The sequence below is a fragment of the Perognathus longimembris genome, chromosome 17 (genome assembly GCF_023159225.1).
Source record: "Perognathus longimembris pacificus isolate PPM17 chromosome 17, ASM2315922v1, whole genome shotgun sequence".
Classification (NCBI taxonomy): domain Eukaryota; kingdom Metazoa; phylum Chordata; class Mammalia; order Rodentia; family Heteromyidae; genus Perognathus; species Perognathus longimembris.
Window position 1 is genome coordinate 17153824 of NC_063177.1, and position 27974 is coordinate 17181797.

At 48.4% G+C, this 27974-nt stretch overlaps 1 protein-coding gene across 10 annotated transcripts in view; it reads right to left on the minus strand.

The window, feature by feature from the left end:
- The window catches only part of Rph3al (rabphilin 3A like (without C2 domains)), a 128483-nt gene that overhangs the window by 5869 nt on the left and 94640 nt on the right, over positions 1-27974 (minus strand). For all 10 annotated transcript variants that reach the window (XR_007213661.1, XM_048365081.1, XM_048365080.1 and 7 more), the window contains one exon: positions 18709-18883. Coding sequence is in view for 9 of the 10 variants with exons in the window: in XM_048365081.1 (XP_048221038.1) it covers positions 18709-18883 (175 nt within the window). In the remaining variant the exon portion in view is untranslated. The remainder of the gene's footprint in view (positions 1-18708; positions 18884-27974) is intronic.

Below are 27974 nucleotides of genomic sequence, written 5' to 3' on the forward strand. Positions count from 1 at the left end.
TATGGCTAATGCTCCCCCAAATGTTGCAGTAGGGAATGGGAGGGCAGCTAGGTACTATGGAGACCAGGAGGAAGACAGTCTCTGTGGAGAGCTGGTGACTGACCTCCCCATTGGTTTTCCAGGCGCTTTGGCATCTATTCATAGTTCCTGACTTGGAGACATGTTGCAGCTCCCTTCCTTTCCCCAGCCAACCTGCAGTATCTGTGTAGTCAGAGGCTAAGGTAGACATGGAGTCTCTGGGATGTAGAGTGACTCCTGGATTCCTTGTTGCCAATAGGAAAATGCCAAAAGGCTTGGCAGGAGACTATGGGGTAGGGTGTCCCAGGACTTAGATTGTAGTATCAAGCTCATTTGCCCCATTGCTCTACCCCTCTCCTTCTATTATAGGTGGTCCCAGAGGTGAGACTAAAATCACAAGACATGAGTGCCATATGAGTTGTGTGCCTGTCCAGAATGGCAGCAGGAGGTGAGGTGAAAACACCATATTGCCTTGTGTTCATGGGGTCCCTGTGTTGCATAAGGTTAAAAATCACCCAGTAAACTTTCCTAAGTTCCCATCATTTTGCCTGGTCTTTTCTGCTGTTACACACCCCAAAGGGCCCCATCGTGGAAAAGCAGGGACAGCCTTAGCCTGATGATAAGAGTTCACCAGGGTGTCCCAGAGCAAGGACCAGCTAGCTAGTCATTTTCTGGGATGAGCTGCCCCCTGGCTCACTGTGCCTGGGATTTCAAGCTGTAGCTAGGCCTTGGTGTGGAAGGCTTTGTGCAACAGACCCAAATCCCATTTCTAATCTGTTCTCATAAGCCCTGTTTGAAAGAAACAAACCGAAATAAGTCTGCAGTGTCAGTCGGTGCCTGGCCTTGGCACTTTCTGTCACTGAGAAAAGAGGCTCCCGGAGAAGACTGGGCCAAGGGCAGCTCACACAAACATTCTTTACCCAACTAGTCATAGCTTCCTCTCATGGCCAAGGAAGGAACTCTTTTGTCTTCCTGTCCCTGTAAAAATCCAACCCTGGGCTAATTTGCCCCTAACAGCAGCTGGCATCGTAAATCTTTCAGGTCTATTAATGAAGATTTTAGGCTCATAAATCTTCTGGCCCTTGCTCTTCCATCCTCCACAAAACACTTGGAATGTCTGAGGTTTGATTTAAAAAAAAATTTAAAATTCTCCAGAGGCTGTGTCTGGGCTGACTCAGTGACAAGCCCTTGCATTCTGCCCACGCCTTAGTTTTCATCTTGAAGATGGGAAACCCCCAGGGAGAAGCAGGTCCTGATCGCCTTCAGGAGAAGCAGTATGGTTACATGAATTCACTGTGCTCTGTGATGAGGCTGGGTTGGGGGTTTGGAGGGAGGGAATGACTCTCCCTCCAGCTTTCCCTCCTTGGTGGCCTGAGGTCCTGAACCACTTTCTGGGGATCCTGGTGTCCCTGAGGCCTCCCTGTCACTCTCAAAAGGACTGCCCTGCTCCTGTTCTGCTGGGCACCCATCCTCAGCACTGGACAGACACTTAGTGCCAGCTATGCCCGCTTTTTTGGGGACGGGCCAAGCTCCCTCTTCTCCCCCACCAGCTCACTCTTGGATGGATCTGCAGTTTGACTATCACCATGGAAACTCCGAGTTTTGGTACATGAAGTGGGGGGAGAGTATTCCTTTTTGGAAAGTTTCCCTTGATTACCTCAAAGGACACATGTGGCAGCTGCTGTCCTCTGAAGACAGCTGGCCTGCGGTGGTCCAGGGGACCTGTGCGATGGGGCCCAAGTCAGCCTCATATAGCTGCACCGGAATTGGAACCCATCTCTGGGCTCTGCTTGGCCAGCACTTCTCTGGGTAGCCCAGGTATTCCTCTCCAGGCTCATGGTAAAACCAAGAAGCTGACCAGGCAAGCCACTCCAGGTCTGAGTCCTAGGACTCTGTGGGGTCAGGCCAGCACTGGAGAGATTCCTGATGTCACTTTCTGATTGATAGATGGGGAAACGCCCCCTCTGGACCACATAACATCTGCCTGCCTGGTGCAAGGACAATCGGCAGCCTGGGAGGCACTTGCGATCCACTCGGTTGCTCTGCTCTGAGACTCCAAAGCCCCCAGAAGTTGTGGGAATTAAGGGAGGAAGGAGCTATTTTCAGCAAACATTCTGCCAAGGCAAAGCAGATGGTGGAAAATTTTGCATACTAAAATCAAAAAAAGTGTTGTTTTTTTTTAATGTAAAGGAATGATGATTATAAGGCCCTAGGGAGGCCACAGACATCCCAATTAGTCCTCTCTGACCAACCAGCCTGGCATAGCTTAGAGACAGAGCAGGTCCTGTTGGCTCAGGGGACAGCTGCCCCTCAGCGGCTGGGATTGTGGAGCCTCTGAAGTTGGAGGTGGTGAGGAGGCCCTGGCTCTGAGTCACAGACTTGGGTTTGTGTCCTGCCGTTGCCACTTCTAGCTGTGTGACTTTACACTAGTTTCCTCACCTTCCTTGCTCAGTGGGCTCAAGGAGCAAATGGAGGGGGATGTGAACATTAACAGGAAGGGAGGGCAGAGGCTGTCATGTGGCAGATACTTAACCGACAGAAACTATTTTGTTGGGGCGGGTTCCTGAACTTATGGGCTCACATCCCCCAGGGGTATTGCTAGCCTCTTGGTCACCATGCTCTATGCCCAGACCTACCTCTCAGGGGCACACTGGCCACTTCTATGGAGTAAAGGTCCCCAAGCTGTGCTTGGTAGAATGTGGACAGCACTGGGGACCTTCAGAAGCCATTCAGATCAGGGTGCTGGTGGCTCATACTTATAATCCTAGCTACGCAGAAGGCTGAGGTCAGAGGATCACAGTGCAAGGTCAGCTAAGGGAAGAAAGCCTATGAGATTCTTATCTCCAATTAACCAGCAGAAAGTCTGAACTGGAGCTGCTGTGGCCAAGTGGTACAGCACTTACTTTGAGCATAAAAATTCAGGAATAGTACTAAAAAAAAAATAAAAAGAGGCTGATCTGGGAAGTAACCCTTCTTTACCTATCAATATCAATGCTCACCCACCTTACCCAGCATGAGGTCCTGCCTCCCCTAACAGCTCTGCATCTCCAGAAATCCTCCCCTCCTAGTGGCTAGCTCTGGCTTGGTCTCCCTGTCAGAGCACTGTGGGAGGTGCCTTGTAGTTCATGTTCAGCATGAACTAGGTTTGAGCTCTGACTGGGCTTTGTGTGCATTTGAGCGAATACCTCAGATCACTGAGACTCAGGCTTCTCATCTGTAAAATGGAGATAAAAATAAAATCATGCCCAGCGGGACAAATGGCTTTGTAAGTTTCAAAAGCTATACCAATCTAGAAATACTGTGAAAAAAAAAAATCAGACTCTAATTCATTTCCCAGGAGCCTCTACTGAATAATCCCACCCACCTCAGGAAGGAAGGAACGCTACCCCTCTCCCCTCCTTCTCAGCACCTTCCAGCTCTGAATTCCTTCCAATGCTTGCTTTAACCTCAACTGTGCCAGGAGCCATGGCAGGCAAAGCTGTACCTCAATCCAAACCTGCCTCCTTCTTGAGTCCTGTGTGGGGTTCTTGGGCAAAATAGATACTCAGCAAACACTTGTTGGCTGTGCTCTGAAGATACCCCAGAAGACCCTGCACAAGGATAGCAGAGTACTGGTATGCCAGTAGTCACAGGAGCCCCTGGAGCCCAAGGGCCTCTCGTGCCTCCACAGAAGACCTGGTGCTTGCTGGCAGGCACTGCTCTCAGTCCTTTATGAACTGTGCCAAGGGGCACAGTGCAGGTGGCCTTGGCCTGGGCAGGGGGAGAGAGGGTACTGGAAGCTGATTATCATGACATAGGGTGACAGTGTGCTGGTCACCCAGGGCCTGTGTTTACAGTGTGGGAGAGGTGAACCCAGCTCTTCCTTTGGCTTGGGAAGCTCCCCAGTCCCCAGAACTCCTCCAGTTCCTCAGCCCCCTCCAGGGATGGGGCTGCTGGCAGCTGCAAGAGGATCAGAGTCTTCCTGTCCTTCCTGCCCAGATCTTGGAGCCAGGAGATCTGGTGGCTGGACACTGACTGACCATGTTAGAAGGAACCCAAGGAAGGCAGGGCAAGGCTGTGGCCTCAGTATTGTCAGGGTGGAACATCTGAGGAGCCCCCCCTCCCTTCATTAGTTTTCCTTCCAGGCTGCCCCTGGAGGCCCTGGAGGATGACCCCAGGCAGAGGAGGGGCAGCTGGGCAGCCTAGGGCAGGCTGAGAGGCAGGCCTGGAAATAAGGGCTCCTGTGCTTGCTTATTCATTCATTCACCATCGATTTTGATTTTCTCTCTCCTTCAGGCTCACAGACAGACAGGAGGCACCAGCTAACAAAGACAGATCCTCAGATCAATAGAGCTGTGGTTGCCGGCATGCAAACCCTGAGGTCCCTTGCCCTCACTGAGGGGATCTGGAGAGAAGGAGGTGGAGACCTGGTCTTTCCAGAGGGGGTGGGGGATGAGGTATATGGGTAGGGGCACAGTGTGGGGCGAGGGGCAGTTAGAACTTCCTGGGGTATGTAGGTGTGGGGGGAAAACTTAGGGAAGGCTTCTTTTGGGGCCAGCCCTGGCTCAGGCACTTAGGGCACAAGGAGCTGGTTTGGTGTGGGTGTTCTCTGCACTGTCTGGGGGCAAATGATTGCCTCTGCTTCCTGAAGATGTAAAACACAGTAAGCACACCTGCTTGAGCCTGCTCCTTGGCAGGGAGGCAAGATACACTGTTTGCTCTCTGACTGAAACTCTTTTACTTCATCTCTCTTTGAGCTTCTTTTTTTTAAATCTTAAAAAAAAATAATTTATTTATTAATTAAACAAAAAATTTTTACAAGGTGTTGTGCACAAGGGGTACAGTTACATAGTAGGGCAGTGTTCTTTGAGCTTCTTTCACGGTTTTGTTTCTAAGTTAATTTACTTCATTGTTATTATAAAGGTGATGTTATAGAGGGATTACAATTACATGAGTCAGGTAATGAGTACATTTCCTTTTGTACAGTGGCTTCTGTTCCCTCACTGTTTCTTTTCTTTCTTGAAGCAGGGCCTTCTTGTATAGCCCAGGGCAGCCTGGAACTAATCTTCCGGCCACTGCTTCCTGAGTGCTGGGCTTACAGGCTTGCACCACTATGCCAGGCTCTCACAATTAAAAAAAGAAATCCCTGCCTTTCATCTCCTCTTTATTTCCCTCACTTCTGAGTCTCCACATGTATTTCTAATCTTCTTGGGTCTGCCTCTTGGTTCTTCTCAGTTTTTGTCTCTAGACTCTGTCTCTGTGTCTTTCTGTCTCTCATCCTTCAGACCTCTGACATAGTTTCACCAGAATCTCAGTTCCTCCTCAGCCCCAAGGAGATGGACCGCATGCCTTAACTGGGTCCTACCCCAGGAGCAATGAAGGCAGGGGGAAGACCTTCCTTACTTCCTGTGTGGAGCCTCTACTTTGGCCATGCTCTTGCTCTGTCAGTGGGAAATCAGCTTGACTTCCCCTGCCAGGATGGACTTAGACTGGAATGGACAGTAGGTCCCAGGAACAGCTGGAGAGTGCCACGAGCCATCACTGCTATGGCCCAGGGCTTTCCTGGAGCAAGATAGTGTGGGAGGCCACATTTATTCACTTTCTCCAGGTTCCCAAAGGCTGCCCAATCTAGAGTGGGTTGAATTAAGCTGTAGCTTCACCTGGCGAGACAGGTGAGCGGCTAGGGAGGGATGTGCTGTACTGTGTACAGAGAGCCTCACGCCAGCTCGTCTGGTGGCAGCTCTGTGTTGCTCAGCTACACTGGACTCAGAGCCTATTTTTCCTGCTTGGTGCCCCAAGACCTCACCTTGAAGCTGGAAACAACCAATCCACTGAGGCTATCATCAGGTTTGGGCAAATGAGAGGTGACAGTTGTGTCCCTAACCTCTGTGGTGTGGCTAATGAGAGCCTTCTGCTCCTGGGAAAATCAATCTCCAAGCCAATGAGAATACCCAGGACAGACAAAGGGCTACTAGGGGAGCAGGAGGTATGGTGGGGCAATGGAGGGTCATTCCTGCTTCTGCTCCAGAGATGGTCCCTCCCCATCCATGAGATTCTTGTTTCCAATTAACCACCAGAAAACTGGAAGCGGTAATGTGGTTCAAAGTGGTAGAGTGCTAGCCTTGAGCAAAAGAGCTCAAAGTCAGTGCCCAGGCCCTGAGTTCAAGCCCCATGGTTGACCCAAAAAACAAAACAGAGAAAAACAAAAAATAGCCCAGATGTGGCCTGGCCTCTATTTCCCCTGAGATGGTCAGGCCCCTGCTTTCCATAGGGAGGTGGAAGGGCAAGCCAGTGAAGTGGATTGAATGTGAGAAGCCCGCACTTCCACAGAAGTCTACCCACTTCTCTTTCAATAGATGGTCTACCTTCTATTCTTTTCACAGAAATGGCAAAACAAGAATAATTGCCTGCTGGGCACTGGCAGCTCCTGCCTGTAGTCCTAGCTACTGAGAATTAAGATCTAAAAATGGAGATCTAAGAATTGAGGTTCAAAAACCAGCTGGGGCAGGAAAGTCCATGAGACTTTTATCTCCAATTAACCACTAAAACAATGGAAGTGAGGCCTTGGAGTTCAAGTGCCAGTCTTAAGTAAAACAAACAAACGAACAAACTAAGGGACAGTGCCAGGCCCTGAATTCAAGTACAAGTATGGACACAAGAGGAAAAAAGAAAAGAATAATGGCCTCCCTCACCTTAGGGCTGGACCTCAGGGTCTCACACATGCTAGGTAGTGCTTTCCCACTCTCACTTGATAGGGATGGAGCTAAAAGAATGTCAAGATAACAGGGAAGAGTGGGGTCTGTGGCAAACAAAAGCATGCTAGCCTTGTGTGAAGGGGAAGCTGCTACCTAGCTCCATTGATTTCCCTAGAGATCAGTGGTACTGGCAGACCTTCCTATGTTCAAAAAAGAAGGTAGAACTTCATTTGTTTAAAAAAATAAGTGATAAGTCCCTATATTTAAAAATTCTGACAACACATTTAAGCAATTCAATTAAGTGATCAAGTCACTGCTCTATAACATGGGCAAGTGTCTGACCTGCTCAAGTTAGGTAGCATTCTATATCCCAACAGGGATGCCCTCCTGCTCTGCCCAGCTCCCACCCCCCAACACGGACACCCTTCTGCTCTGCCCAGCTCTGACCCCCCCAACATGGATGCCTTCCTGCTCTGCCCAGCTCTGCCCCCCCCCAACATGGATGCCTTCCTGCTCTGCCCTCCTCCCACCTCCCAACGTGGATGTCCTCCTGCTCTGCCCAGCTCCCACCTGCTTCAGCCACCCGCACACACTCCAGCTACTCGAAGGAAGGCCAAAAGGCAAGTTCAGAGTCCACTGGGAAATGAGGGGGTAAGGCCAGCCAAGGGCTCCGAGGAGCTTCAATAGGCTAATTTCTTAGGAGCAGAGGAAGAGGGAAGGCGGCATAAAAACAGCTGGCTCTGGGCAGGGAGTGATCCTGTCTGGAAATAAAGCATTTTACAATCCACAACCGCGGCTCATTAAGAATGAATGGCTTGACTGGTATAAATAGCACGCTGCGTTAAGAAGGCAGGAAACAGCATATGCGTTCCATGGAAAAACGGCTGCCGAAGAACTGCCTATTAGCTCAGCTGGCTGCCGTTCTACGCTAACGAGACAGAGGTCTCAAGTCCAAAGCTGGCGGGGGATATGCGGTTTGCTCAGCCTTGGGCCAGAGAATCCTCTGCCCAGAGCTGGTCCCAACATGGTAATCCAACTCTGGACACACAGTAAAAGCCCACAGTGAGATTCTTCTCATTTCTGATACATAGGATCCCCACCATAAAAACTAGCCCTTGCCTGAATGCTCCCCGTGACAGGGAGATCACTACCCTGTCCACTACAAAACAGTTCTGAGGTTGCATGGCCTTGGATGGATGGACAGACTTTCCTCTCCCTGTCCCAAATTCCACTTGGGGGAAAAGCACGCCAAACTGACCATGGCCTTCACTGTGTCTGGCTGGGAGCAAAAGGGGAGCTCTGAACAGAAACGAGGGACTGACCCTTCTTCTCCTGAGCATGTGTATGCGTGTGCGAGTGTATGTTTGTGTGTGTTCTGGGAGTATGGGCAGGGCAAGTGCACACTGCAGGGTGTTCAGATATAGGCAGGGATGAGAATGGGGCTGGGAAAGGCAGGACCATCTGTGGCTAGCCTGCTCTGTCTCCACAACCCTGCTCTTCGGCAGCCTAGTGGCCGACCCCTGCTCTGAGCCAGCCTCACTGGGCCCTGCTCTTAGCAATGAGATCTCCTCTGCTCCAATCAGAAAGGGCAGAGCCAGTGCATGTAGGGGTGTGGGCTAGAGTGTCTCCATGCATTCTGCTCAGGAGGACAAGGTGGGCTGGGATACAGAAGCCTGGGCCTCTAGCCCTCATGGTTACAGCCCAGCAGCTGACGTGACCTTGGGCAGACATCCCTTGTCATCCATCATGAACAGTCAATTTCACCGTCTGTGGCTGCCCCACAGGCTGCTCTGAGCACCAAATAAGATAATGACCATGAGTCACAGGGCACTCTGGCTGAGGCCAGTGCCGCTTCCATCGAGGCTTCTCCGGGAGGTGGGGGTGGACAGGTCAGCAGGGGCGGTGTCACTGGCTAAGGGCAGCTCCTGGTGAACCTCTGTGGCCGGAGCTAAGCCAGAGGGTTCAGCCCAAACAGAAGCCCGAGGCTTGCTTTCAGTGGACTGCGACCAGAACCAGCTTAGGAGTTTTAATAAATTGCTTAAGATCTAGCAAGCCAGTGAAGTGACACTGAAACTTTCATTTTTCTTAAAATTACCCAAATGGAACTAAGCCAAAACCTCGAAGTACTTTTCTGGAACAGACCTGGAAGGGAGCCAGTCTGTTATTCTGTTCAAGGCCAGGCAGGAAGCAGAGCCTGGCTCAGCCTGACGAGGGTGGGAGACAGGAGACTCCCTTGGAGGGCCCTGGGCTACCTCAGCCTTGGCAGAGAAGGAACTCCATTAGCCTCAAGGCAGAAGTAGGAGTTTGTTTCCTGGGAGCAGGGAGAAGAGGTGGCTTCCCTGGAAGGGGAAGAGGGCCCTTGGTCTGGGCTCTGATGTTGATACTTCCCACCTTACAAGGAAGGAGAAAGTGATAGAAACTTGGAGGGGTGATGTGCTGGGCTGGCTGGAGCCAGTGGGTACCCCATCTGCACCGACTTCCCAGGCCAGACTCTGGGGACAGATACCAGGAGGGAATGCAGGCCATGCCTTCCTGGGGGCAGTTGCGATGTTTCCTGTGGGTGAATGATGTCTCCTGGAGCTAGCCATGGGACTGTGGGAAAATGTTCCACCCAAATCAACACCCAGGCTCCAGGGGAAGGAGAGAGGAGCACACCAGGTGGTGAGCCCACCTGTCCTGCTGGGGCCACAGCTGTCACCAGCTGTCCTGGGAAGGAAGTGATAGGAATCTGCTTTGTTCTCATAATTCAATGTTGTTCCCATGGCCCACTACCACCCACCCTGGGGATGCCCCTCTGGAAAATCTCCCTGGAATCTTATCCCTGTCCTTGAGTTATTCTCAGCAAGACTTCACCCCTGACCTTATCTGAAAGGGCACAGTCCACCACAGCTGTATGGACACCAACGCAGGACAGTATGCTACAACCACAAAGACATTCCAAAAGACTCATCACCAACTGTATGTAAACCCTAAAACCCCCATGCCCCTCTCTCCTTGTTTCTCTGATAGCTTGGTATTACATAAAGCCCCTCTACAGAGATGATTAAATCCTCATCTATCTGTTGGGGTCTCTGTCTATTTCTCTCCTGTCATCTGCTTGATCTTTCCTAACAGAAAGGACCACCACTCCTGCTCTTTCCCTGATTGCGTTCCTCTTTCCTCTTTATTCCCCTTCCCTTTCCTTGGAAGAAAGGACCATTCTTGCTCTTTCCCTCTTTCCTTCCCTTCTCCTACCCTTCCAACCTTTCCTTCCCCTCCCTTCCTCTTCCCTTCCCTTTTTAAAGATGGAGTCTTCCTGTGTTGCGCAGGCTGATGTGACATTCAAGGGCTCAGTGGATCTTCCTGCCTCAAGCTCCTACTTAGCTGGGACTTACAGGCATGTACCACCACTCCTGGCTCATTTTAAACATCTAGATGTTTAGTATGTTTGGGGATGCATTTGGGAATCTAAATGTACTATTTCTGGTTTTTAAATAAATCTTCTCTCTTCTCACTGAGTTGAAAAGCTACCTTACATTCAGCTTCCGTACATTCTTAAGTCTATTCTACTTGGATTCCACTCTCCTTACTCACCTAGGTACTTATTCTCTAGTATATCAGCTATTCTCTGACTCCCCTATGAATTTTAATTAAAATGCAATTCATATCCCATAAAAATCGCCTTTTGAGCATATACAAAGAAGTGATTTTTAGTATGGTTGTGAAGTGGTCTAACCATCACCACTACCTACTTCTAGAATGCTTTCATCAAGTTTAAAAGAAACGTGTGCCCATTAGCACATTTCATACAAATGGGATCACACAGTATGTAGCCTTTTTACTCTGGCTCCTTTGACTAGGCCTAATGCGCTGAGGGTTCTGAGGGTTCATCCAGCTTATAACATGAATCACTACCTCAATTCCCTCCTGCCCATCCTTCTCTCTCTCCCTTCCCTTCCCTTTCCCTTCCCTCCCTCCCTTTCTCCTTCCTTGCCTCCTTCCCTTCCTCCTTTCACTTCCTCTCCTTCCTTTCCTCAGACAGGGTCTCTCTACATCCTCAGGCTGGCCTCCAACTTTCTATTTTCCTACCTCAGTCTGGATCAAGACTCCACCCTATGACCTCATTTAACCCTAATTACTTCCTTAGAGACCCTAGCTCCTAACATGGCCATCCTAGGGTTTATAGCTTCAAAATGAATTGGAGTGGGAGACACAAACATTCAGTCAAATGAAAGGACAAAAAATAAGCCCTGAACAGAGAGGTAGATAAGAGTATAGGTGTGTGTCACCATGCTTGACCTTCAGTTCCTTTTTATGGCTGAAGAGTATTCCATGGATTGATTGATTATGCCACTTTTGAATATCCATTGATCAGTTGGTGGTCATTTGTGTTGCTCCCATTTTTTGGCTATTGTGAATAGTGTGGCTAAGAACATTTGTGTATTTATGAACTTAAGAAATAAATTTATTCCTTCCTTCCTAAATGTTCTATTGGGAATCTGACAAGAATTATAATACACATATAAATTTGGTTCTTTGTAAGAAAAGACTCCTCGAGATTCTGCCTTTCTATGACTTTCTTAGCTGGGGATCACAATTGCCCAATCGCTAAGTACATAGGACCATATGTAATGAAGTGTATCAAAATGAACTTCAAGAATTGGAAACAAGAGGTTCCTATTATGTCCTGTATGCAGTTATTTCTATTTTTCCCCTCTGTTTTAGTTTTTGTACTCTTTGTCTTGTATATAAGTTTATCTGATACATGGAAGAAAAGGAATTACAGAAACAGTAGGACAGGAGGGTGGGTGGGTTGGGAGGAGGGAGGGTGTGAGAAAAATGAGGGAGGGGTAACAAGTATGACAAGAAATGTACTCACTACCTTACATATGAAACTGTAACCTTTCTGTACAACACCTCAACAATTAAAAAGAAAAAGAAAGAACAGGACAAAGGATGAACTAATGCAACAATGATACTACCAGACATTATGTTAGAAAGCAACTTCACAACTTGGAGGGAGGAGGCTGGGGAGGGGTAAGTGGGAGAAAATGAGGGAAGGGGTAACAGTGTTTAAAAAGAAATGTACTCTTTACCTTACTTATGTAACTGTAACCCCCCTGTTCATCATCTTTACAATAAAGATATAAAAAGAAAAGAGAGATTCTGCCTTTCTTTTCTCAAATGTATACTTCATCCCAAGGGACAGGCCTCATAACAACAACTCCACTGACACCTTGATCTAGGTCCTCCACACTGTAGAGTTGGGAGAAAACAATTTTTTTGTTGTTTAAGCCATCCAGACTGTGGTATTGTGTGACAGTTGTGCAAGCAGACAAATACACCACAACTCTATTGTAATTTTCTTCATATTGGTCCTGTAATTTTCTTTAAAATTTGTTTCCAAGACATGTAATACTTTTCTTTGTTTTTGTTGCCAGTCCTGGGGCGTGGACTCAGGGCCTGGGCACTGTCCCTGGCTTCTTTTTGCTCAAGGCTAGCTCTCTACCTCTTGAGCCACAGCACCACTTCCGGCTTTTTTCTATATATGTGGTGCTGAGGAATCAAACCCAGGGCTTCATATATACGAGGTGAGCACTTTACCACTAGGCCATATTCCCAGCCCTCTAATACTTTTCTTTCTGATACAACTGAGGTTTGAACTTAGTCTTGAGCTTGCTTGGCAGGTACTGCTGAGCAGCACATCCAGTCCTATTCTGCACTGTTTTGTTTTTTTTTTTTCTTTTTCTCTTTTTGCCAGTCCTGGGTCTGGCACTGTCCGTAAGCTCCTTTTTCTCACTTGTGCTACTGCACTACTTCTGACTTTTTCTGTGATTAATTGGAGATAAGAGTCTCCTGGACTTTCCTGCCCAGGCCAGCTTTGAACTGAGATCCTCAGATCTCAGTCTCCTGAGTAGCTAGAATTATAGACGTGAGCCATCAGCACTTGGCTGCACTGGTGGTTTTTTTTGTTTGTTTGTTTTGTTTTTTGCCAGTCCTGGGCCTTGGACTCAGGGCCTGAGCACTGTCCCTGGCTTCTTTTTGCTCAAGGCTAGCACTCTTCCACTTGAGCCACAGCGCCACTTCTGGCTATTTTCTATCTATGTGGTACTGAGGAATCGAACCTAGGGCTTCATGTATGCGAGGCAAGCACTCTTGCCACTAAGCCATATTCCCAGACCTGTTTTTTTTTTTTTTAATCTAGTATCTCATTTCCTGTCTAGGCATGTGTCTGGACCTCAATTTGCCTATTTTTAGGCTTTCTATTAACAGCTAGGATGACAGGGGAGGGCTCTGTGCCCAGCACTGGCCTGAAGCTTCAATCCTCTTAATCTCAGCCTCTCAAATAGCTAGGATGACAGGTGTGAGCCACTGATGCCTGGCCATTTAAAAACTTTTTATTGAGATTCCAGATGAGTTTTCCCATAGCAACTTCTAATTAACCAGTATAAAGCTATTAGTTTCTTATAGATATATCTGATGTCTTATCAATTTCCAAATTTTCTTAAGTCATTTTGGTACAACCTGTTGAATTTTCTTGGTATATAGTCAAGCCATCTGCAAGTAGTATTACTTGTCTTCTTTTCCAAGATTAACAGAAGCTTTTATTTTTCTTGGCTTGTTAGTTAAAAATATAGGGGTTGGGGGTGGAGGTTAGTGGTTGAGCAAATATGTGCAAGGCCCTGGGTTTAAGGCTGGCACTGAAAAACCCCACAAAATCCTGTTGAATTAGGATGATAGATATTCCTGACTTGCATTTTGACTGGATGTGGTTCAAGTACTTGGTCAATTAATATAATGATTTTATTTATTTGTTTTTGTCAGTCACAGGGCTTGAACTCAGGGCCTGGGCACTGTTCTTGAGCTTTCTCTGTTCAAAGCTAGCTTTCTGCCACTTTGAGCCACAGCTTGACTTCTGGTTTTCCATCCAGCTCATGATATTTGTCTTTATGTATTTGTTCTTTTGGGTAATTTTGTCCTATATTGCTTTCTTTTATTCTCATATTATTTACATGTTTTATTTAGTCTTTTATAAAACCTTGGGGGTGAGGAAGACATTTCAGAGCAAAATAAGAAACCTAGAAACCACAAAGTAAGCTGGGTACCAGTAGCTCATGCCTGTAATCCTAGATACTCATGAGGCTGAGATCCGAGGAAAGTGGTTCAAAGCCAGCCCAGGCAGGAAAGTCTATGAGATTCTTATCTCCAAATAACCTCCAGAAAATTTGGAAGTGGCACTGTGGATCAAAGAGGTAGAGCACTAACTTTCAGATCAAAAGCTCTTGGACAGTGCTCAGGCTCTGAGTTCAAGCCCCACGACTGACAAAAACAACAAGGACAACAAACAACAAAACAAAAACCCCACAAAGTAAAAGACATACTTTATATACACATTAAATTGTTTTTTGTTTTTAAGTGGCAAAAGATGCTTTAGTGAATTGCAAAATTAAAAAGGAGTGAAAACTATTTCTAACATACAAAGAACACATACAAATCAAGATGAATAACTGGGCAGGGTGCTGGTGGCTCACAGCTGTAATCCTAGCTACTCAGGAGGCTGAGATCTCAGGATCAAGGTCCAATAAATGTCTGTAGAGCACTAGCCTTGAGCAAAAAATGCTCAGGGATAGTGCCTAGGCTCTGAGTTAAAAAACTAGGACCAGCACACATGTACATAAAAAGATGAATAGTAGGCAGAGTGGTGGTTCATGTCTGCAATCCCAGCACTCCAGAAACAGGCAGGAGGAATTTGAGTTCAAGGCAAGACTAGGTTACTGAGGAAGACCTGTCTCAAAAACAAAACAAAAGGGGCTGGGAATGTGGCTTAGCAGTAGAGTGATTGCCTAGCATGCATGTAGTCCTGGGTTCGATTCCTCAGCACCACATAAAATAGAAAAAGCCAGAAGTGGTGCTGTGGCTCAAGTGGTAGAGTGCTAGCCTTGAGCAAAAAGAAGCCAGGGACAGTGCTCAGGCCCTGAGTTCAAGCCCCAGGACTAGCAAAAAGAGAGAGAGAGAGAAACAAAACAATACACACACACAATAAAATACAGTAACTTAATAAAAAGTAAGCAATAGATTTTGGGCAGGCATTTATTTTTATTTATTTTATTTTTACCAGTCCTGGGGCTTGAACTCTGGGCCTGAGCACCAGCCCTGAGCTTCTTTTGCTCAAGGCTAGTGCTTAACCACTTGAGCCACAGCACTACTTCTGGCTTTTTTGAGTAGTTTACTGGAGATCAGAGTCTCATGAACTTTTCTGTCCTGGCTGGCTTCGAACCATGATCTCAGATCTCTAGCTGGGATTACAGGCATGAGCCACTGGTGCCCGACTGGGCAGACAATTTTTAAAAGAGGAACTCTAAATAATCAATAAGTAATAAAGCCATGAAGAGATATCCTTGAACGCAAATTAAAACAATGACATGTTATTTCCTATTCCGTACATTGGCCACAATCTTAAATCTTAATAATATTCACAGCCTTCAGGGACCCAGGTAAATGAGTAGTTTCACTGACGTGAGCATAAATGACCAGAACATTATAAAACTAGAGTTTGGCAATGTCTCTTGAAATTGAAGACACATGGCCTCATCTTGGGAAACCTAGCCACCATAGATAGATGAGAAGCTCTGGCTGGCAAGGCACAGCTGGAAAGACATTCAGCACTGCTCATGGTGGGAAAAGCTGGAGCCAACCAGAATGCCAGTCCTCAGGTGAATAATGAAATCACGATTCACGATGCTGTGGGGTTTTATTCAGCCATTAAAATGAATGAGAGGAAATCTATATCTAGTGGCCTGGAGAGATGCCCATGATAATCTTTTAAAAACAACAACAGACAATTGCAGCAGTCATGGGTAAGAGCCTATTAATTTTTGTCGTTAAACAAAAGCAAAACACAAAATGTAAATACCTCCATTACGTTTATCCTTGTGGGAACAGAGTGAAAGGGCTTTCATATGTGGCTAAACTGTAACTTAACTGAGGCATGGCTCAAGTGGTAGAGCGCTTGCCTAGCTGCTCGAGGCTGCTAAGTTCGATCCCCAGTACCTCAAGAAAAGAAATTAACAAAGAAAATTTAAAGTAGGAACCAAAGGAGCCTAACTTTTGAAACATCAGTACATCACTCGATTGCTCTGTGGACTGGAAAGCTCTTGGCTTGTAGCTATTAATTACCACTCCTCTTTCAACAAGGCATGAGAAAAGAAATGGTATGGGGGGGCTAGAATAAGGGGTGTAAGAGCTGGGGTGTAGGGAGAGACAGTAGGTTCAGAGTGTGAGCTGGTGTTAGGCTCAGCTCTGTGCCCACGGAAGGAAGGGACTGCAGGGCAGGAGGAAGGTGCTGGCCAGTCTTCAGAGGCTAGGTTCTGGAAGGAGAGCCACCTCATGAGAGCAGGTGGTTTAATAACATCCTCCAGGGATTTCCTGGGGGGGGGGGGTCTAGCAGAACTTGGGTCCAAACCCAACCAAAACCCTTCCATTCACAGGCTCATTTCCAATCCCTAGGAGTCCATGAGTTGCTCAGTCATTTGTCTAGTATCTGATAAGCATCTGGCCCAGTTGTGCCCATTATGTGCTAAGGAATGGTCAATTCTAAGACACAAATAGCCCTGCTCACATGCAGCTTCCAGAATGGGGGTGTGGGGTGCGTGTGCCAGGCTGCCTCTAAATGCAGATCACTCTGTTCCCATCTGAGCTTAGCCTGGGCTGCATCAACTGCACTGTAAGGACACTAAGGACAATTTTGTCTGCCTAGTCTCCCACAGGCCTTGGGGAGCCACCCCTGTTAGTACAGGGCCAGACTCAGGGCAGAGGGGACCAGCTTCAACTAGAAAGCACAAACCCTAGCCAGGCATGGTGGTACAGCCTTGTAATCCCAGCACTTGGGAGGTGGAGGCAGCAGGATATTGAGTTTGAGAACAACTTGGGCTACATAGCAAGGCTGAAGATATAGCTCAGTGGTTGGAGCACTTGCCAAGCATGCACAAGATCCTAAGTTTGATTTCCAGCATTGCAAGATAGCTAGACAGATAGAAGACAGTAGAGACCCTGGCTCTGGCACAGGCTGACCAAGAAGGGCACAGAAACACAGAAACAAGGGAGCAGGCTTGGACAATTGTGGAATAGTCTTTCTATGGCTCTGCATTGCCCCTTCTGACCAACCCTGCACCGTGGTGTCTGGGTGGCATATCTGCATTCCTCCCTGCCTCTGACTCAGCTATCAGCTCTTCTTCCTCCTTCGTCCGATTCAGTCCTGCCCACCCCTGCCAACCCCTCTGTCTCTGTGTGGGTGCAGATGCCTCCTGTGCAGCCACAACCAGCCTGGCTGCCAGCACACCCTGTCCCGCTGCCCGTGGGTGAGCATGTGTCAGGTCTGGGAATCACAAGGCTTTCACAAGCCTGTTTCAGGGAAGCGTGGGAACTTGGTCCTGAAGCCCAGAGGGAGAACAAATGCTCATGGATGAGCCTCCGCGCTGACTGGCCTGGACTGGGTGCACACTCAGTTAATGTGCCACGCCAGTTCCAGTAAGTGTGTGGGGCCACTGGCCCCTTCACCTGTGTAATTAAAAGTTCATCTGTGTGTGTGTGTGTGTGTGTGTGTGTGTGTGTGTGTGTGTGTGTGTGTGGCTGAGGAAGCATTGGCTGGGCTCCTACCCAGAACATGTGTGCGTGTGTGTGTGTGTGTGTGTGTGTGTGTGTGAATCCGTGCCAGCAGGGCAGTGACAGAGATAACCTCTGGGCTGTGTGCTTAGGGCACAGCTTCTCTGGCTCAAAGCAACATTTGTGAACCTGCTAGTGCCACTGCCTTTTGTCCCTGAGGTCACAATCCTTCCCTCTGTCCATCTGTCTGAGGGACAAGGATATACCGTCGGGGTTGGTGGGACAGAGCTCAGGCTTTGAGGATGGAGAAGACAAGATGGTCGCTTTCCCAGAGTGAACCAGCCATGGTGGGCTCAGGACAGCATCTGGGCAGGCTGCTCCCTGTGGTCTGCCCTGGGGCCTTCACACATGCTCATCTTCTGTGAGTCAGGGACGGTGAACTTGGGGCAGTCAGAAATGCAAAGGGAGATAGAAGAATCAGGAAGGCCAGGCTGCTGAGTCCACACCTGGAGAGGGCAAGCCACTGCTCAGTCAGGAAGGGCCTTTGAGGGTTTACTAGCAACCTTCAGATGTTTATTATAAACAAAAGCTAGTTTGGCAGTAAGAAAAAAAAAACCCAGCTCAAACGATGTAAAAATAGCCAGACATCAGAAATTACCTATGATGTTCGAAAGCACTTAAGGAACAGCTGCCTGGTCTTATCACCTGGGCACCTTCCTCAAGATAACCCGTTGTGTCTAGTTAGCTACCTCTCCAAGCCTCCACCTCTGGTCTCCCTTAGGACCCTCAGGCTGAAATCTTAGGCCAAAGCACAGGCACCTCAGAGCAGCAGGACAGGGGTCTCTTTAGGCCCCAGCTCTGCTACACACTCACCAAGCCAGGCCCTCCTCCCCTCTGGGCCTCAGGTTACTCATCTGTAAAACGGGACTATTAAATACCGGTCCCATCTACCTACCTGTCTACCCCCTGAGCCTGCTGTATGTCTTGGAACTTCAAAAACCATAAACAGGGATGCACTGGGAGAGCTGAAGGAGGGCCTCTACACCACCAGGTACCATCACAGTGGGCCACCAAGGGTGCTGAACACAAAGTCGCCCTGCTCATACGGACCTGGTGGGGACAATAGTCCTCTCTTCCTGAGATGCAAAGGGGAGATGTGGCATAGATCTGGCTGGGAAAGATGTTTGTAGACCTTGAAAATGTGCCATTCCATAGGGCAGCTTAAGATGTTCCCACCCCCAAGTTAATGCTTGTTTGGGAAACTGCCCCAAGTGCAGTGAGGTGGGGGCTGAGCTGGACACTGGGGTGGGGGTGGGGGTGGGGGAACCTGAGCCCTCTGGCTGGCATGGTGGATGTAACCTGGTGCCCACATCGCATCATTGGCAGAAGGCCTGAACATCAGGGGCTATCCCAGAGTGGGGTACAGGACTCTTACCTCTCCCTCGAGCCCATGTGTAGATGCGGCTGGCCTCAGCACTTCGGGGCTCGGGTTCTGGCGGCTCCACTGGCAAAGGTCGAAAGTGAGGGTCATCTGCTCGGCCAGGAGTCTTCAGTGGCAAGATATACTTGGGGAGCCCTTTGTAGAACCAGGCTCCAGACCTTTTCCAGACCTGGGAGTGGGAGAGGTATCTGCTTAGAGCACAAGGTGATGTGTTCCAGCAGTACTAGCATGGTGTACCATGAAACCCACTCACCTCCCACATCCTGTCCCACCTTTCGGTGATGGGGACTGGAGGACCGAGAGCTGAGGATAGTACAAAGGGAATCCCAGCTCTGCCCTCCCTGCCCTGTGAGCTGGGGCTGACCCAGAACAAGAGACAATCCATGCCACAATCTCTCTACCCCAAAAGCCAAGCCCCTGTTCTCTCGTGTCCCTTGCAAAATAGGCACGAGAATGTTGATGACAACTGTCACCGGGGTGCTAGTGGCTCATGCCTGTGATCCTGGCTCTTCAGGAGGCTTAGATCTGAGGATCATGGTTCAAAGCCAGTCTGGGCAGGAAAATCCATAAAAACTCTTATCTCCCATTAACTATCAAAAAAGCTGGAAGTGGAGCTGTGGCTCAAATGGTAGAGTGCCAGTCTTGAAGGAAAGAGTGCTCCTTGAGAGGAAAGTGACCAGGCCCTGAGATCAAGCTCAGTAGTGTCACACACACACACACACACACACACACACACACACACAGAAGAAGGAGGAGGAGGAGGAGGAGAAAGAGGAGGAGGAGGAGAAGAAAGAGGAGGAGTAGGAGGAGAAGAAAGAGGAGGAGAAGGAGAAGGAGGAGGAGGAGGAGGAGGAGGAGGAGGAGGAGGAGGAGGAGGAGGAGGAGGAGGAGGAGGAGGAGGAGGAGGAGGAGGTGGAGGAGGAGGATGACTGCTGGGCTCCATGCCACCGACTGCTCCACCTGAGCTTCCTCTCTCTGGGGTGTGGCTGAGAGCCTCACGGGACCTTCCCAGCCACAAGAGGCTGCAGGTGGCTGGTCCACTGCCCACCAGTCCCTGAGCCTCCTCAGTGCCATGCTCAGGCTCTCACTTCTCAAGGAGAACGTGGCTCCCACCCAGCTCCCCCTGGCTCATGTTTGTCATTGCCCTTCATGACGGGTTCAGAAGTGGCCATAGAACTCCAGGTTTTGTCTGCCTGTCCCCAGGGCACGGGCACAGGCACCAACATCTCCCTCTTTCCTGCCTTAGGATCTGAGCTTCCCAAGAACCCCCTCTGGGGGCAATCAGAACCAGGAGAAGCACATGATGCTGGCCAGGTCCCAAGCAGCATGCATGCGGTGTGGCTTTGGATGAGTAACTTAACCTCTCAGAGCCTGAGTTGCTTCACTGATAGAACACATTAACAATGCATGCCCCAAAGGGCTGTCGAGAAAGTTGGAAGAGTGCTTACACCACAAGTGCTTGACAGGAGCCACCTGCTTTCCTCCTCTGCCTTGTCCTTGCCCTGGTAGCTCTGGGCAGTGACAGGAAGCTCAGGGGAGGAGGCCAGGCCACCCACCCCTCCACTCACCCCCTAACCAGGATTTGGAAGCTCTTCTTGGAGAATTTCTGCAGATAGTTGGAAAGGCCCGGAATCTCAGAGAGCCTCTGATTAGAATTCAGAGCAGCCGCCCAGATAAGGCTCGTAAACTCTTAATGCGTACTTCAGAGAGCACGGGGTGCTCTGTAATCTCTTTCCCAGAGCAGGAGATGTGTGGAGGGTATTGAGTAAGGCGGCTGGGAGCGTGGGGAGCACCGATGTCACCTTGCCAGCCAGAGCAGCCTTGGTAGTTCTGAGCAGACATCCTGAGTCTGGATCCTGGCCTGCCACCCAGCCGCTGTGTGAGTTGGATATGTCAGCCTACCTGATCCTGTTGTTCCTGGCAGTTGGCAGGTTGTAGGACAGCTGACCTCACAGGATAGCCACAAGACTTAGACCCATGAATGGACATAAAGTCCCATGGCTCCACACTGGGCATGTAGCAGCCACCCCACAGAGGTGGCTCCCAGTCACATCCATTCATTCAGGAATTAGATAAGCTGTCATGGCAGGACTTATCAGAGCCTTTAACAAGCACAGGGGTCTCTAACAAAGTGCAGAACACACTAGGCTTCCTACTATAAGACTGCCTGGTTTGTTTCCTGGGCCTTTCCTGTTCCTGCTGCAGAAACTCAACCCTAGTAACAAGTTCCCATAAACTCAGCACTAATGATAACAGCACTCACTATACAGCACTAACTCGCTGACAGATGTACAGTGAGCTCTCAGGTATACAGGGGTCACCTCTATGTTCTGGAATCCAGATGTGAGACTACCAGGCCCTAGAGTGAACCATGCCTGATCTCCCCAGTGACTCTATGCACAGGGTCTGACTTTGTATGATTTTTTTTTTAAATTTCCAATCCTGGGGCTTGAACTCAGGGCCTGGACACTATCCCTGAGCTTTTGTGCTCAAGGCTAGCATGCTACCACTTGAGCCACAGCTCCATTTCTGGCTTTTTGTGGTTAATTGGAGATAAGAGTCTTATGGACATTCTTGCTCAGGTGCCTTTGAATCATGATCCTCAGATCTCAGCCTCCTGAGTAGCTAGGATTACAGGTGTGAGACATCAGTGCCTGGCAGAGCCACCAGCACCAAGATGATTCATTTTCTTCTTTTTTTTTTCTTAAGAAGTGTTTTTGTTTTTTTTTTTTAAGCAGTGCTAGCTTGCTAGCTGAGAGCTCTATCACTTGAATCAGGCCTCTAAGCCCTTTTTGCGTTGATTATTCTCCAGGTAGGGCCTCATTTTATGCCTCCTACTTGTGCTGCCCCTGTAGCTGGGATGACTGACTGTGCCTGGCAGGCAATGCAGTCAGGGTGTCTGCCTCACTGTGTGTGTCCCTGCCACTCTTGTCCTATCTCCTCAGTCATAGCACAGTCACCAATCCACGGGCTCAGGCTTGTCTTCTGCCACACCCCATCTCCATTAACCCATGTCCCATTTCAGTGGATAGGTCCATGGCTAGCTGACAGCACAGTCTTTTCTGTGAGTTCACTGTGGCAGGGACTCTAGTCTGATTCTTGCTTTTGTCCCTGTGGTCCAGGTGGACGCATGGATAGCTCATCCTTCCTCCTAGAAAGGTGAGGATTCGGGCTTAGTGAGAGGTGTGGCAGTCCCTGCGTTCGTGCATCAGGGGGACCAGAGCACCCAGGCGTGTCACCAGGTCTGAGAGGTGGACCCGCACAGATGTGCAGGGAACCCACTGTGTTTTGCAAAGTGCCTTCCCAGAGCAGGAGGGGATCTGGAGGAGGGGAGTGGCGATGATCCAAACTCAGCTCAGTTCCAGCAGCACCCCTCCCCCACAATAATCCACCTCATCCCCACCTTCTCTCGAGGGTGCCTGCCCACTCCATTCAGTACAGTGCACCACAGAGGCTCCCAGTTAAGTGGCCGAGGGCGAGTGCAACCAGGCCTGTTACTCACTGCCTGGGCAACACCTGGTCCCTCCTTCAAGAACACTGGCAGGGCATGTCTTCCAGAGGGACTAACGTCCCTTTCCAGAGAAGCCTAGCCATGCTGCAGAGCCCTACTCTGCACCCTCACGTGTGCTTTGCTGTGATAAGGCCACCAGAGCAGCCAGCCTTAAAAAAAAAAGTGCCACTCAATGAGAAAAGCCCCACAAGGCTGCCATGGCCCCTGCAGGGGGTATCTGGCAGCATCGAGGGCTCCCTGGTCCTACTTGCTTGGTCCTCTGCTTTGAGGTTTTCATTACAATCAGCAGATACAGATTGGATATTAGCCAAGCTGTTCCCAGGGAATTTTAATTACCACGATAACAATCACTAATCACTGACATTTCCTAAATAGCTGTGGCTGGAGAAGGTGGTAATTGCCCAGGGCCCTGGTGGGAAAAAAAGAGGAGGCCTGGTGGAGGGGCTCCTCTTCAGAGGCTGGGGAGAAGCTAAGATCCTCCTCCTCCTCCCTAACCTGTCCACTGCTCTGTCCCTTCTGGCTATGACCCCTGGCTCCCATCGTCCATGCACCTGGTGTCTCGGTAAAGTGTCTTCACACTCAGATGTCTGCTCACTCCCTTCCTCCTTGACAGGTCAGAGCAGGGGGGCCGTGTGTGGTCTTTACACGTTGCCATTCTTACCACCTGTCATACCCCTCATCTGGTCTCCACTGGGTGGCTGCCGCCCCTGGGAAGTGTCCTGTGCCACCTGGTTAAGGATCAGCTCTGCTGTGCTCCTGGAGACCGCACATGGGGCTAGAGTGCAGACTCATCCATCTTCTCTAGGATGCTGGGAGCTCTCTAAAGGCATGCTGCACCTGAACCATCCCTGGATGCTGGGGACATGGTGAGAGCCTGCAAAGCTTCCGAGTGACTAAATAAACAGATAAGGCCCAGTAAAAGAGCCATCTTCAGAACGTAGGACTTTTCTTCAGGGAGATCACATTCTGTCTGCTGTACAAGCTCCAGGCCGATTCAGCTTTGAAACCCCCAGGAAATAGCCAATATTGGAGCATTTCTCTCCTTAACACTGTGGTCACTTTAAGGGCCTCTGTAGGGGCCAACTCAATGTGTCAAGAGAGGCCACTTGTGGCCTGAGTACATGAGAATGCACACATAGCTACCCCCAACACACACACACACACACATGCGCACACACACACACACACACACACACACACACACACACACACACACGGAGCTACCAGGTAAGTAGAACTTCAGAGCACAGCTAACAAGGTCCCACTTCCCTGCTTCCTGCCAGCCTCAGTCTCCTACCCTGTCTTCTCCATGAGCTACATTCAGTGGGTCTCCCTCTCTTGATCACATCAAGATCTCTTTTGCATCCAGGCCTTTATTGATCCCATTCTTCCTCCCTCCCTCTTCCTCCATTCTCTGAGAAACTTTTATCCAGAAGCTTCCACAAGCAGAACCTTGAACCCCTCCTACAGTAGGAGGCACTATGGTGGTTATGTGTGTGTCTGTCTCCTGCTAGATGAAAAGTTCCAGGGGAGCAAAAATCACCCCAGGTACTTAGCATATGCCAGCACATACTAGGTGCCCAACAAATATACCAGCTGACAACCAAACCTAGGTCCACACTGCGAAGCTGTAAGTAACCTAGCTACGGAGGCTCTAAGAGGCATTAGGACCATGTGGCCTCCCTTGTAGCACTGGCCTACAAAGTGACAATGTATATCTGTGTAGCGGGGGTGGGGTGGGGGGGTGTCTCATGAGCAAAGTGGTGCCTAGCCAGAAGAGAGCCCAGGTGAGGCTGCTACCCCTCTCTGGCAGGTGAGGACACTGTGAAGGTGTGGCATCTATAAGCCAGAAGGAGGACCCTCATTGAGGGGCTGAGTCAGCTGGTACCTTGAGCTTGGAGCTTCCTCGTCTCTGAAACAGTGAGGAAAAAAATCCCTGTAGTCTCAGTGCTCAGTCTATGGAGTTTGGTTATTGCAGCTGAAACACAGCCTCAAATTACTTCCTCTCTTGCATAGCATACCCCTGTTCCAAAGACCAAAACTCAAGACAAAAAAAAAAAATGTAGGACTGGGAATATGGCCTAGTGGCAAGAGTGCTTGCCTCGTATACAAGAAGCCCAGGGTTCGATTCCCCAGCCAGAAGTGGCGCTGTGGCTCAAGTGGCAGAGTGCTAGCCTTGAGCAAAAAGAAGCCAGGGACAGTACTCAGTCCCTGAGTCTGAGGCCCAGGACTGGCAAAAAATAAAAATAAAAATGTAGTCTATTTCACCCCTTTAATCTGGTCTAGTCTATGACTTGCAGTGACCAATAGAATGTGATAGAGGGGACCTGTGATGCTGGCCAGACCTTGAGAGGCCTACATAAATATTGCCAGCATTTCGAGACACCTAGCGCAGTATACTAAGGATGAGAGGCCACAGGAGAGATCTAACTCTCATACTCCAAGACCCAGTTTTGTTGCTCTAAATAACCAAGGGCAGGGAGGTGGCAGACAGGTATCCTGAAGTCCACAGAAACTATTATCGAACTTGCTGATCCTAAGTTGTTTCCCCTAAAATCCTTTTCCTGCAGCAGCCCCAATAATACTGTGGCTCCTTCTGTGCCTTCTGCCTCCTGGCCAACCCTGGGTTCCTCCCCCCCGACCCTGCTCCCCGGGACCCAGCTAGCCAGTGTCTTGCTTTCCACAGCCCAAGTCAGCAGAGGGCATCTCAAGCTGATGAAGACTGAGGGTGCTGTGGTCAGGGTAAAGGAGAGGCCCAGCACTGTGATTTGTCTTTGCCATAGGTACTTTTCCCAACAGTTTGATTCTAGAAAAACAAACAAAAATCCCAAAATACATGCATGACTTTGATTAAAATGAAAATCTAACAGATTGATAATTGAATGTTGATGTTATTCAATTCCTGGGCCACATGTTGGACTGACACGTGGGGAGCTAGAACAGTCTCTTGTTGGTATATTGAATCTGTATGTGGCTTTAGGGAGAAAAGCTGGTAGCTCAGGAGAGGAAAGAAAAGCAATAATTAAAATGGTTTTTGTGGGATTTTTTTTTGGAGTGGAGTAAGAGGAGAAACCTTCATGAAGCTATGGTTTAGCTGAACACACTAGATTAAGATAGTAACATTGGCATTGCTCTCCCCAAATAAAGCCAAGCTCCCCTGTCCTGTCCTGGCATGCACCTAAACACCCCTGGCATGTACCACTTAACTGCCAGGAGTCATTATCCTGGCAGTGGGGACCAGAACATCATTGCATCAAGAGCAGCAAAACTGGATCTAACGGAAGACAGGAAAGGGCATGGGGTGGCTGGGGAAAGCCACGGTATTCTCCAAGGCTGCTGGACATTACCAGGATTCTCTCACAAGTTAAAGGCCATGATTGCAGTCAAGAGTGACAATCTAGAAGCATAGAATTCCATTGTGGATATGTACCACATTTTCTTGACCCATTCATCTATTGAGGGGCATCTGGGTTGGTCCCATATTTTAGTGATAGTAAATTGTGCTGCAATGAACATAGTTGTGCTGGTAGCTTTAGTGTGGTCTTGCTTGTAATCCTTTGGGTAACTGCCCAAAAGTGGGGTTGTGGGTTAAAGGGGAGCTCTACGTTTAGCCTTCTGAGGAACTTCCACACTGTTTTCTGGAGTGGTCGAACAAGTTTACACTCCCACCAACAGTGGTTCTCTTTTGGCCACATCCCCGCCAGCATATGTTGTTATTGGTTTTCTTTCTTTTTTCTTTTCTTTTTTTCTTCTTCTTCTTCTTCTTCTTCTTCTTCTTCTTCTTCTTCTTCTTCTTCTTCTTCTTCTTCTTCTTCTTTTTCTTCTTCTTCTTTTTTTTTTTTTTTTGCCTGAGCACTGTCCTTGGCTTCTTTTTGCTCAAGGCTAGCACTCTATCACTTGAGCCACAGCGCCACTTCTGCCTTTTTCTGTTTATGGGGTACTGAGGAATTGAACCCAGGGCTTCATGTATAAAAGGCAAGCACTCTACCACAATGCCATATTCCCAGTCCCTTACTAGTTTTCTTGATAATGGACATTCTTACTGGGGTGAGGTAGAATATCAATGTTGTTTTGATTTGCATTTCTTTTATGGCCAATGATGTTGAACACTTCTTCATTTGCCTCTTGGCCATTCTCATTTCCTCTTCAGAGAAGTCTCCTTTTAAGTCCATTTATTTATCTTTTAAGGCCCATTTATTAATGCTTCTATCAGAAAAAATGACATTGCCACATTCATAAAGAAATGGAAAGACTTGGAAAAAATCATATTAAGTGAAGTTAGCCAGACCCAAAGAAACACAGATGCTATGGTTTCCCTAGTTGGTAATAATTAGTATGTGTCTAAGATAGTCCTAGCAGAAGATCACAATAGCTCAATAGCTATGTACATATGAACACATAAGATAATGCTAAGTGAAATGAACTCCAAGTTATGGAAATAAGTGGGTTATCATTGTTGTTGTTATTTTTAATGTACCATGTGAAATTATGCCTTTTTCTTTTGTCTTCCTTCCCTATGGTTTTATACCTGATGTCACTGTAACTGATTTTGGTACCCTGGGTATTGTATATATGTTGATTGGAGCTAGGGAAGGGGATCAAAATGAAGAGACAAAGGGTAAAAGGTGAATCAACACAACAGCAAAACTTAGAAGATAATATGCTGTAAACCAACTGTATAACTGGAAGGGGGGGAGTGAACTGGAGAGGGGAAAGGTGGGAGAAAAATGAGGGAGTAGATAACAAGTTTGATAAGAAATGTACTCACTGCCTTACATATGAAACTGTAACCCCTCTGTACATTACTTTGGCAATAAATGAAGTAATTAATTTAATTTTTTAAAAAAGAGTGACAAGCTAGACTTCCAATAGTTTGAATCTGGAGTATCCTCCCAAGATTCTTGTATTAAAGGCATGAGAGGGGAGGGTTGTCCCCAACCTGTGGGGCTAGTGGGAGGTGGTGGGAGGCAAGGCCTATTAAGAGGTCTTCAGGTCACTGGGGGAGTGTCCCTGAGAAGTACAAGAGGATCTCAATGCCTTCCTTTTCCTCTGCCTTGATATCAAAGCCACAAGGTAAGCACTTTTGCTATACCATGTGCTTCCTCAAAGGTATAAAAAGGGACTGGGAATGTGGCCTAGTGGCAAGAGTGCTTGCCTCATATACATGAAGCCCTGGGTTTGATTCCCTAGCACCGCATGTATAGAAAACTGCCAGAAGTGGCACTGTGGCTCAAGAGGCAGAATGCTAGCCTTAAGCAAAACGAAGCCAGGGACAGTGCTCAGGCCCTGAGTCCAAGGCCCAAGACTGGGGGAAAAAAAAAGTAAAAAAAGCAATAGTTCTGCCAGACTCACACTTGTAATCCCAGCTACCCAAGAAGCTGAGATCTGAGGATGGAGGTTCAAAGCTAGCCTGGGTAAGAAAGTCTGTGAGACTCTTATCTCTAATTATGTATCAGAAAACTGGAAGTGGTAGAGCGCTAGCCTTGAGCAAAAAAAAAAATATCAATACTTCTATCCAAGCATTGGCTGGAGCCTCTAAAACCATAAGCCAGAGAAAACTTGTTGTAACTAGGTGGCTCAGGTTTTAACTGTGAACATTTGTGCAGCTTTTCTGAAAAGCAAGTCATATGGTCTGTTGGTTATCCTTGTGTCTTAAATCAGAACCAGTGCAAGGAAAAGGCTGGCACCTGCTCTTTCTAGGGGCTTAGGATGGTACCAACATTGTCCCCTGTAATCCAGAAAATGGCTG